General features: G+C 66.5%; 1 protein-coding gene across 4 annotated transcripts; it reads right to left on the minus strand.

Annotated features, from left to right (window-relative positions):
• Nucleotides 1-1,971: 1,971 nt before the first annotated feature.
• On the minus strand, nucleotides 1,972-10,508 carry ANPEP (alanyl aminopeptidase, membrane). 4 transcript variants are annotated; one of them, XM_059858810.1, is made up of 22 exons: nucleotides 10,239-10,508; nucleotides 8,222-8,320; nucleotides 6,999-7,895; nucleotides 6,602-6,747; nucleotides 6,389-6,525; nucleotides 6,180-6,306; nucleotides 5,926-6,080; nucleotides 5,740-5,853; nucleotides 5,483-5,626; nucleotides 5,343-5,408; nucleotides 5,135-5,200; nucleotides 4,800-4,972; nucleotides 4,640-4,719; nucleotides 4,347-4,480; nucleotides 4,203-4,258; nucleotides 3,938-4,085; nucleotides 3,731-3,828; nucleotides 3,481-3,588; nucleotides 3,224-3,391; nucleotides 2,976-3,116; nucleotides 2,783-2,864; nucleotides 1,972-2,283 (listed from the first exon to the last, which is right to left on the minus strand). In XM_059858810.1, exons 3-22 carry the CDS (start codon nucleotides 7,589-7,591, stop codon nucleotides 2,125-2,127), a joined length of 2,895 nt encoding a protein of 964 aa, XP_059714793.1. In that variant the 5' UTR covers nucleotides 7,592-7,895; nucleotides 8,222-8,320; nucleotides 10,239-10,508; the 3' UTR covers nucleotides 1,972-2,124. The 4 variants fall into 4 exon arrangements, with proteins under 4 accessions (XP_059714793.1, XP_059714794.1, XP_059714792.1 ...); XM_059858811.1 differs by lacking the exon at nucleotides 10,239-10,508 and adding an exon at nucleotides 9,230-9,427; XM_059858809.1 differs by lacking the exon at nucleotides 8,222-8,320.
• Nucleotides 10,509-10,652: the final 144 nt, after the last annotated feature.

Raw genomic sequence — 10,652 nt, forward strand, 5'->3', positions numbered from 1 at the left:
GGGGCTCTGCCGGGTGCCAGGCTGGCGGCTCGGGCTCCCGGCACGGGAAGGTCAAGTCCCGGGCTGCGCTGCCGCCGGCAGAGCGGCTGTGCGGGAGGTGCGGTGCGGGGCGATCCGCTACGGTGCTGCGGGGCTGGCGGCACGTTAGCATCTCTCACGGCCGTGTGAATGGGTCCCCACACACTTCCCAGCGCCGGCAGGGCCAATTAAGGACCGAAGGAGTCAGATCTGACACCTCTGCAAATGGGCCCGGCATTCCCAGGCTCCTGCCGCCCGCCCGGAGCGGGGCGAGGCTGGGGGAGCTCGGTACCTCCAGGTTGGCACAGAGGCATGGCCCCGCACCCCCGCCCCAAATAAAGCCGGGGTTACCCCCAGATCCGGCCCGCAGAACAGTGCCCAGCCAGGGCCAGACACAGCACTGCACCCCCAGCTCCTTTGGCAGAGTCCCCCTGAGTCCCCTCAGGGCAGGAAGGGGTCCGGGGTCCCACGGAGAACCTGAGGCACTACCTGCCCTCACCAGGATCGAGACCCTGCACCTCGCCACCTGCCACATCACCCACCTCTCTGTCCTGCTGGGAGACCCTGTCCCCTGTGTCCCCGGGGGGTGCTGCCAGGACACAGACACCCGGCACTGCGGGCTGGGGGTCACCTGCCATGGCGGGCATCCCCCCGAGCTGCACAGGGCTCCCGGCATGGGGACGGCTGCCTGGGGGTCACCTCTCTGCAGCCCTGCTGGGGACACTGCCCCAGAGGTGCTTGGGGGTCCAGAGCTGGATGTTGGGTCACCCCCCTACACCCCTGCTGCAGGGACCCTCCCAGAGCTTCAGAGCATTCCCAGATACACCACCCTGGAGCCCCTCCACAGATGTGCCACAGCCACGGGTAATAGGGCACCTTCCTGCTGCTGCTTGGAGCCTCCCAGGGCAAGGCTGATGGACACAGGGCACCACAGGATCCCTGCACCTGGCTCCCAGCTGCCCACACATCACCAGGTACCCAAAGACCCTCCCCAGCCCAGCCCAGCCCCTGCTCCTGCAGTCCCTGGGCTGGGGTGGAGGATGGTCCTCGTGGGGTGGGTGGCAGGAGGTGCAAGGTGGGGTGTCCCACTGACCTCACACAGCTCTTCCCACACAGCTCAGCGGTCCCTGGGCCCCAGCCAGGCTCATTTTCCCAGCTCCTGCCGCAGCCTGTCCAGCCCAGCCGCACCCCAGCAGCTGGGGGGCTGGAGCTGCCTGCAGCCCTGGACACAGCGCCCACACAGGCACGGTGGCATGGCAGTGGGGTAGTGGGACAGTGGCATGGCCATGGGTCAGTGGCACGGCCATGCTGCAGAGCTGCACGGTATGGGACAGACACCAGGATCCTCCAGCTGCTCCCCTATTCCTTACTGCAGGACCTGCTGGCTGCACCCCAGCACGGGCAGGGCTGGGAGCACCCCTCAGCCTGCACCCCACACACACAGCCAGGGGCTGCCCGGGGCCAGCGGCTCGGTGCCCACTGCCAGCCCAACTCACACCCAGATGTGTCCCAGGGCTGAGGTGGCAGACGGACTCACCACAGGCCATCCCCAGCCCCAGTGACCCCCAGCTCCCACCTGCCTGGGGTCTCATCCCTTCCCGGTGCCCAAAGGCAGCTCTGTCCCTGCAGGGCGCAGGGTGGCCCGTGAGGGACAGTCCCTCCTACCTGTCACAGCCTGGCCCTGCCCCGAGCCTGCAGCACCTGCCCAGAGCAGCGCAGGCAGAGGGTGCTGGTGCCAGTCCCCCTGAGCAGGGCCCAGCAGGAGAGCTCACACGCAGCTGTCAGACAGAGGGGCTCGGGGCTGGCGTCAGCAAAGCCCCCAGAGCCACTTAGCACCAGGCTCCTAACAGCCGGGGGGCTCACAGCCCCGGGCCCTGCCCTGGGCCTGCAGGGCCCCTGGCGCTTCCTACGCGGTGTGTCACAGTGCCCACAGCACGGCCCCAGCCCGCAGGGTGCCCCGGGGAAGGTTTTATTTACAGCCCAGAGCGACCAGCCTGGCCTCCCCCTGCCAAGCCCCCCGAGTTCCCCGAGCCCATCATCCAGGCGTCGGCCCGTCCCTGGCAGTGCGGGGGTGGAGTGGCCGAGGGTCCGTCCTGGAGGCGCCTGTTATCCGCTCCGGGTTTCACTCTCAAACCAGCTCAGCACCTTGGCCCGGTTCTCCTCCACCCACTTGATGTTAGCACGGGTCCGCTCCAGCGCCTGCTCCAGCGCCCGCGTCCCCGACCCAAACCCGATGTCCTCGTTGTCCTTCTTGAACTGCTCCAGCTGCCAGGCAGAGACGGGGCTGGAGCGGGCAGGGCAGACCCCAGCAGCTCCCAGCACCACTGGGAGCACCCCTGGGAACGCCCCTGGAGCACTCCAGCCCCTGACAACCCCTGTGAGCACTCCAGCACCACCCCAGCACCTCTCAGCTGCTCCCTGGCAGGGCACCAACAGCCCCCAGGAGCACTCCAATATCCTCTGTGAGCCCCCAGCGCCACTCCAGCAGCCCCAACACCACACAACATCATCCTGACAGCCCCAGTAGCACCCTGAGAGCCCCCAGCATCACCCCAACAGCCTCCAGCAGCCCATGCAGCACCCCAACAGCCCCCAGGAGCACTCTGACAGCCCTTGGGCATCCCTGCCACCACCCAGCAGGCAGCCAGCAGCCTGTGACAGGGACAGCAGCCTCTTGGACCCCTGGGCTCACAAGGGGCAGGAAATCCCCTCTCAAGGGCTGCTGGCAAAGGGCAGCTCTGCCAAGGCCGGGCTCCAGCCTCACCTGCTGCAGCTCAAACTCTGAGGAGAAGCGCCGGGTCACAGCTAAAATCAGGTTGGAGAACGAGAAGGAACCGCCCCCATACCTGGGAGAGCAGAATGGTGCTGAGCTGGGGGAAGGGGACAGGGGAGGGGACAGTGCCACCCTCAAGGGGCACAGGCAGTCAGGGGTGCCCCTGGTCCCCCGCAGTGCTCACTGGGTGAAGAGTGTCCTCCAGTTGCCACGGATGAAGTCCCAGGTCAGGGACTGCCCCACGACGTTGCTGGCAATGCTGTTGATGGTGGAGGTGGCATCCTGCCTCCGGATCTTTGTAGGGTCCAGGGAGTACTGCAGGTACCTGGAGGGGCACGATGAGGGGGTGAGGGGCTGGCAGGGGCAGCAGACACGATGAGGGTGACGGGCTGGTGGGGACACAGCGCAGTGCCAGCCAGACACCACACGCACCGGTTGAGGATCCAGGGTTGGGGGCTGCAGGCGAGGGCTGTGCGGAGCTTGTCAGCCTCAGACACCACATGGGCCTCCTTGAACTTCTCCCAGAGGAAGTCCCAGGCCTCCTCCCCGCCCGTGGCCACCATGCTGCAGTAGATGGCTGAGCGCAGGTTCGGGGGGACCCTGTTGGGGTAAGAGCCGTCGGTGCCAGGAGCCCCTCGCCGTGCCCCGTCCCCAGCACACACACAGCACCGGGGCTTCCCAGGACTCACGGGTTGGTGGAGCTGTTCCGCCACTCGTGCAGGTAGCTGGCAGCCAAATCCTGGCACTCGGTGACCCCGTAGGAGCAGGCAGTGCTGATGGCATTGGCCTCGTTGTACCTGGGGGAGAGAGGCCATGAGGGTGGGGTCTGGCACAGGGTACCCACCTGCCAGGGCTGGCTGGAGGCAGGGCTGTGCCCCCTAGCCAGCGCAGTCAGGGAGACCCCAGGGACCCAGCCAGCCCCAGGGCCACAGCACTCACTGGACCATCAGTAAGTCGTCACTGAGGGTATCTTTCCAATTATTGGTGATGTTCTTGTAGTACTCGAAGAGAGGGGTCACCTGCTTTTTCATGTATTTCTGGGGGCAAGAGGGAGTCAGTGCCCAGTGACACTGGCAGCTGCCCCCACACCACCGTGGGGGCAATCCTGGCCCCTCACACCCAGCACGGGGGGCTGGCACCACTCACCGACATGGCCCCAAAGACCTCGCTGCGGTCAAACATCTGCTGGAAGTACTTGAGGTTGGTGAGAGCTGCCTGCCAGGGCATGTATTCCCTCTCGTGGCCCAGGAACCGTGTCGTGTTCAGAGCCAAGGTCACATCCACGTACTTGGCCCTGTCAGGGGTGAGGGCAGCATCACCTCCCCAGCCCCACTGGCAGTGCCCACCCCAGGGCACCCACCCCACCCAGCCCCTCACCCCAGTGGCACTCAGACCACCAGGCAGGGCTCACCTGGCCAGGTTAAAGGCGTCATCAATGATCTGGGCACGGTTGATCACAGGGAAGACCTGAGAGAGCAAAGTCAGTGTCTCGGGGCAGCCTGAGCAGGGTGGTGTGAATGGGGTCCCACAGCACAGCCCTGAGAGCCCCGTGTACCGCGTGGTTAGTGTCAAGCTGCTGCACGAGCTGATTCCAGTTCTCCTGGTTGTAATTGACACGGAAGTACCCAGTGACATTGAGGTTCAGCAGGAGCCAGTCGGGGCTGTTGAGCCTGAAGTCGTTGTTGGTGTCTGCGAAGGGGACAGGAGGCTCTGCCAGAGCTGCACCCCCACCCGCCAGGGAGGGCCAGGCTCAGCCCCCACCACCACTGCCTCCCCGGGAACTGCGACCAGTGCCATGGCAGTGGAGGTGGCAGCAAGACCCCCACTCACGGCCAGGACATACCATACCTGTGACTTTGGTCAGCCAGTAGTTGCCGTTCCTGTGGCTACTGCCTGTCATCCAGGTGATGGGGACGATCCAGGTGTAGCTGCGCCGTGGACAGACAGGTGGTGGGACTGGCCCTCATCCCCTGAGCCCTCAGCTCCCAGCCAGCCCTGCCACACTCACTTGAAGACAGAGGGTCTGTCCACAGAAGATGTGGTGTCCAGCAGGAAATGGGCCTGGCTGACGGAGCCGCTGCGGGTGTCGACAGTGACCACAGGGAAGCCCATCTGCAGCGTCCAGCGGTCCATGATGTTGCTGATACTGTCAGGCAGTTGGACGTTGTTCTTGTCCACCGCCTGCGGGGATGGCAGCACCGCCGGTCACCAGGGCCAGGGGCACGGCCAGCGTGGGGCTTGGCCAGCGCCGCAACCCTCACCCAGCATGTGGGACCCCGTCACACCTGGCAGCCCCCCGGAGCCAGGGCCAGGGATGCTGCAGGAGCACCAGCCCCCTCCTACCTGCTGCAGATGGACCCAGAGGTCAGTGTAGATGGTGTTGCTGTAGGAGAAGGTGTGGAGGTAGGACTGTGGGAGAGCACCAGGAGAGATGGGTGAGCAAGGGCAAGTCTGGGGTGTGAGACTCCCCTAGAGCAGCCGGGAAGGTCTCTACCATGGGATGCCCACCCTGCACTGGGCTCACTGCCCCCCAGTACCAGCAGCACCTCACCTGCAGCCCCTCCTTGAAGATGTCCTCGCTAAGGAAGCTCGAGAGCATCCGCAGCACCGATGCTCCCTGCAGGGACAGCAGGTCAGAGAAGCCAGGGACACCCCAGAATCCATCCGCACCCCAGGGACCCCCGTGCACACCTTGCTGTAGGCGATGGTGTCAAAGACTTCACTGATCTGGGCTGGGGTGTTGATCTCCTCCTCGCGGAAGGAGAGCGGGTGGGAGCTGGCCAGGGCGTCGGTGGCCATCACTGCATGCAGCTCGTTCAGCACCATCAGGTCTTTCTGCAGAGAGGGCACCAGCACCCGCCTCAGCCCGCTGTACCGCCAGGCCTCGGGGCAGCCCTGGGCTGCCTGTTCCCCTGCCCGCCCCCACGCCCATCATCCCTGGCACTCACAATGTTCCAGGTGGGCTCAGCAGAGTCGGCACCCAGGTACTCCACGTACGAGGCGAAGCCCTCGTTCAGCCACAGGTCGTTCCACCACCGCAGCGTCACCAAATTCCCAAACCACTGCAGAGGGCACAGCACTGCCTCAGCCGCCAGCCGTCAGTCAGGGCAGCGGGCGAGGGGCGCAGCAGGTACCTGGTGTGCCAGCTCGTGGGCGATGACGGTCACCACCCGCTCCTTGTTGCCGATGGAGGAGTACACAGCATCAAAGAGCAGCGAGTTCTCCCGGTAGGTCACCAGCCCCCAGTTCTCCATCGCGCCCGCATTGAAATCGGGGAGGCCAACCTGGTCTGGGGGTGGAGGGGTCCCGTCAGAGCCCCGCTGACAGCACGCTGGACCATCTTCCCCCCTGCAGTGGGCACCTCAAGCCAGTGCCCCGCAGCACCCACCAGACTTGGGGAGCGGGTAGGGCGTGTTGTAATGCGCCTCAAAGAAGCTGAGGATGGGGCCAGTGACATTGAGTGCGTAGGCGCCCTGGCCCTCGGCGATGGCTTTGGGCCGGCCCCAGATGCGAATCTGGAGAGGAGGGATGCAGGACTCATCAGCGGCCCAGGCTCGGCCACCCAGGTGGGCAGAGGTGCACCCCACCCCATCCTACCAGTGTCTTCTCCGAGTTACTCTCCACGTGGGTGAACTGGCTGACAATGAAAGCCAGAAGGTACGTGGACATCCGGGGAGTGGTGTCAAACTCAGTGACATTCCAGATTTCTCCATTAATCTCCTGCTGCCTGGTGTCTGTGGAGATCAGAGAATTATCCCACAGCCCTGCCAGGCCCCCAGCCCCCCAGTGGGGTCCCCCCGCCCCACTCACTTTTGGCAGGCATGTTGGAAATGGCCCCGTAGCCGGAGGGGTGGATCAGTGTCACTGAGAAGTTGGCTTTCATGGCCGGCTCGTCGAAGCAGGGGAAAGCTTTGCGTGCATCAGCCGCCTGCATCTGCGTGGTGGCCACCACCTGCCTGTGAGCCAGCCCCATCAGTCCTGGGGGTCCCTGTGGAGGCCACACCCCCCAGTCCCCTTTCTGCCATCCCCACAGGGGCACCATGAGGATGCAAGGGGGGCACAGAGGCTCCACACACTCATCCCATGATCCTGGTGGGAGAGGAGCCCCATGCCAGCCCATGCCCTCCACTGCCCAGTGCCAGCCCCTTCCCACCACCACACTGGGCCAGCCCTGTGGCTTCCACCCTGTCCCCTGCCCTCCACCTACTTGTTGCCTGAGTCGTCCGTGTATTCGCTGCGATAGAAGCCAGCCAGGTCATCGGCCAGCTCCCCGGTGAAGCTGCTGGACAGCCGGTACCGCTGGCCCTGCTGCAGGGGAGCGTCCAGCTGCACCACCAGGTACTGCGTGGGAGTCTCCAGCCAGGTGCGGGAGATGGCAGGGGCACTGCCACCATCCTCTGCCTGCAAGGTGGCATGGAAGGAGCCCTGCATAGTGTAGTTCAGTTTCTTGCTGTGGATGAGGATGAGGTTGGTGGCTTCCTCACACACGAAGACCACACTGCTGTTGCCCTTGAAGATGTACATGTTGTTGGCATCGGGCTTCAGGAAGGGCTGCAGGGACACCTGGTAGAACTCCGGCTTCAGCGTGGCCGGCAACCTCCACCGGTTCCAGGGGTCGTTGGGGGCGGTGCTGGTGCTGGTGCTGGGGCTGGCCGTGGTGCCGGTGCCCCCATCTGATGTCCCCTTGTTCTTTTCCTGGGCATACACCACCGAGAGTGCAATGATGGTGGCCACAGCCCCCAGGCCCAGCACGATGGCCACGATGCCCACGGTCTTGCTGATGAAGAAGCCGCCTGCCATGGCGGGCAGCAGGAGTGGCACTGGCAGAGACGGCGCTGGTGCAAGCACGGCTTTTAGCCTCTCGCTCACGCGAGGTTTATTAGTCCAAGTTAATGGGTGAAGGATTAAATGGCCATGGGGTTCAGGGCGGTGACAGACCCTGGGATGAGCTTTCAACCCGCCCGCCCCCCAGCCTGGCAGGAGCACTAACGGCTGGCACCGCTGCTGCAGGGGCAGAGCTGGCAATGGGGGGTGGCACCATCGGGGAGCGTGCGGGGGCTGTGGGCCTGGACCCCCGGCGTCCTTCCCCAGCACTGGCCTGGCCCTGCAGAAGAAGGGACAGAGCGGGTGGTCACAGCCAGCAGCCACATCCCCACCATGCTGCGGGGCCCAGCGCGTGTCCCCATCAGCCAAGCGCAGACGCAGACTCAGCGTCACCCCATTCACCCTCGAGTGACAGGGTCTGAGCCACTGCCAGAGGGTCCAGGCTGCCCCAGCGTGCGGGGGGCACAGCTCACAGGCTGCCCCACCCAGGGAAAGCCGGGCAGCGTGGTGCAGCACAGGGGCCTGGCCGCGGCGGGGGAATGTGGGAGGGATGCTTGGGCGGAGCTCCCTCTGCCCACAGCCCTCTCAAAGTCCAGGGTCATGTACCTGGAGGCAGCGGGGTCAAACTCCGTCCTTGTGAGCCCAGCCCCAGTGGGCACAGGTGAGGTCCCCACCCAGGGTGGGGGTGACACATCCTGTCACACACTGGGAAAAAATAGGAAGTCCTGTTCTCAGGATCTAATCGATCTCTCCATAGGGAGATATGGGCAGTTGTTGCCAGGAGCCACAGCCAGGGGCAAAGGGCAAACCAGGATGAGTGAGTGGTGTCCTCAGGGAGTCCTTGCCCTGTCCCTGACAGCACCCAGCTGCACCTGCCAGGGCCACCGTGCCTGGCACAAACCACTCTGGATGCTGCTGGTGTCCCTGGCACTCCCTGTTAGGCACAGCCATGCCCCAAGAACAAGAGGTCACTGCTGGCTCTCTCAGTGCCATCCCCAGCCTGGCTCTGGCCAAAGGCTTTGGGGACAGTCCCCCACAGGCCCAAGGGTCACAGGTGGCTGGGAGGGTGCCAGGCACTCTGCACACCCCCGTCCCAAGCCAACAGGCCTGCTGGCCCTCCCCACAGCCCCTCGGGCACAGCACGCAGGCATCCCCACTGGCTCACCTGGGGGGGCTGGATGGAGTTACTGGGGAGCAGCAGACACAGCACCCACACCCCGACTCGCCCACCCGCAGGACTCTGTCCCCACCTCCAGAAGACCCCTCTCTCGAGCCCAGCCAGCGGCACAGGCATCTCTGTCCCACAAGCGGCACAGATGTTGGGCGTCACCCCCGTGGGCACAGGGTCCCCTGGGGCTGTGGCCTCACACACCCCACAGGCTGACACCCCCAGAGCCCTCCACACTGCCATGCACCCCCACAGACCCCCCAGCCCCACATTGCAAACGGGCTCCATAACCCCCATGTATGCGAACCCCACTGCTGGCCGCACAGCCCGCAGCCCCCGCGCACCCCCGCAGCCCCTTCCCCCGCTCGGTGCAGCCCAAGGCGCCCCGCGGAGCCCCGCTTGGGCTGTGCCCCCCGAGCCTCCGCAGCAGCGCAGCGCCCGCTCACCTTCCTGCGCTCCGCCGGGGCCAGCGGGGTCCCGCCCGCCCTGTGCCGCTCCCTGCGCCCCGCGGGTCGCCCTGCCCGTGCTGCTGCCCGGCCGTGCTCCTGCCCGCTCTGGGCTCCGAAGGGAGGAAAGCTTCCTGCGAAGCGCCAGGGCAGGAACCGCAGCTCTCGCCCCCTTAACCTAGTGTCTGCCGGCCGGCGGGGCGGGGGCACGGCCCGGGGCAGCGTGGGGGGAGAGCAGGGCCGGGAGGCAGTGCTGAGGGAGGGGAAAGGCGGCTGGGGAGGGGGCCTGGCTTTGGGAACGCGTTCCGGCGGGCAGGGCTGAGCCCGGCCGAACCGGCACCCGCGGGTGCCACAGCCCAGCCGGGGCGGGCGGTGGGCTGCGGCCGGGAGCCATGCCCGGAGCCATGCCCGACCTCCAGCCCCGTCTCCGCACCGTGCGGGCGGCTCGGAGCGGCCAGCCGCTGTCCCCCACAGCCCTTGGCAGGCCGCACGCCCCGCTCGCTCGGGCTGTGGGCCCGCCGGCTGACCCCGCCGGCGCGGCCCCTCCGGGCACGGCGGGTCACGGCCAGCCGGGCACTCCGCTCCGCACCGCCCTCCGCCACCGCCTCGGGGCTGCAGCTCCGGGGCTCGGCCCGGCTCAGGCAGCCTCAGCCAGGGCTTGGGAGCAGAGAGCGGCCGGGCCGGCAGAGGGGCTGCCCCGGCAGAGGGGCGGCCGAGCTGCAGGCCGGGCAGTGGGGCCGAGCTGCAGCAGAGCCGCCCCGGGCGCTGCACAGGAGCGCATGTGGCCAGACACAGCCCGCAGCGGCGGGGGATGCCGTGTCGTGGGGCCGGCCACACGCACTGCCCACGGCAGCCGAGTCCCGCTCCCCCGGCCTGGCGCAGAGCAGCTCGCCAGCTCCCTCGCCAACTCCCTGGCCTGAGGTGAGCCGGAGCGTTCCCCTCCGACTGTCTCAGTCCTGCCAGACTCCGCGTCCCAGCCCCAGGACATGGCCCCCGCACGATGGCTCACCTGCACCCTTCGCCGGCACTGACGAGAGGACGAGGAGGAAGAGGAGAGCCAGCGGAGAAGAGGACACAGCAGGTTGCCCAGCTCCTTGACCTCCAGGAGTGCTTATGTGGCTAGTGGCCAGCTGGGGAAGGGTTAAGCTGCAGGGAGGGGAAATTCCTTCCCGGCAGAGTCACGGTTTCCCTGCCAGGGGAAGTGGAGGCAGAACCCGGAGCACAGCTGGGGAGCAGAGGAAGGGCCCCTGGCCAGCCTCAGGGGCTGGTGGCCAGATGGAGCCTCGGCGGAGCCAGGGGCGTGGGGTACATGGCTGACAGAGCCCATCGGGGTCACTGTGACCCCCAGGACAAGCCCTGCTCCTCCCTGGCCTCAGAGGACCCCAGCCCCACAGGTCCCACACACCCACAGCAGACACAGACA

The sequence above is a fragment of the Haemorhous mexicanus genome, chromosome 13 (assembly GCF_027477595.1).
Source record: "Haemorhous mexicanus isolate bHaeMex1 chromosome 13, bHaeMex1.pri, whole genome shotgun sequence".
Taxonomy (NCBI): domain Eukaryota; kingdom Metazoa; phylum Chordata; class Aves; order Passeriformes; family Fringillidae; genus Haemorhous; species Haemorhous mexicanus.

What these genes read in the sequence shown, in the direction of transcription:
- ANPEP (XM_059858809.1), bottom strand. Translation starts at nt 7,591, where the DNA reads ATGGCAGGCGGCTTCTTCATCAGCAAGACCGTGGGCATCGTGGCCATC. An exon ending in CTGAGCCCACCTGGAACATT is followed by an intron (nt 5,627 to 5,739) that starts GTGAGTGCCAGG and finishes CCCTCTCTGCAG; the next exon opens with AAAGACCTGATGGTGCTGAA. An exon ending in ACACCATCGCCTACAGCAAG is followed by an intron (nt 5,409 to 5,482) that starts GTGTGCACGGGG and finishes CTGTCCCTGCAG; the next exon opens with GGAGCATCGGTGCTGCGGAT.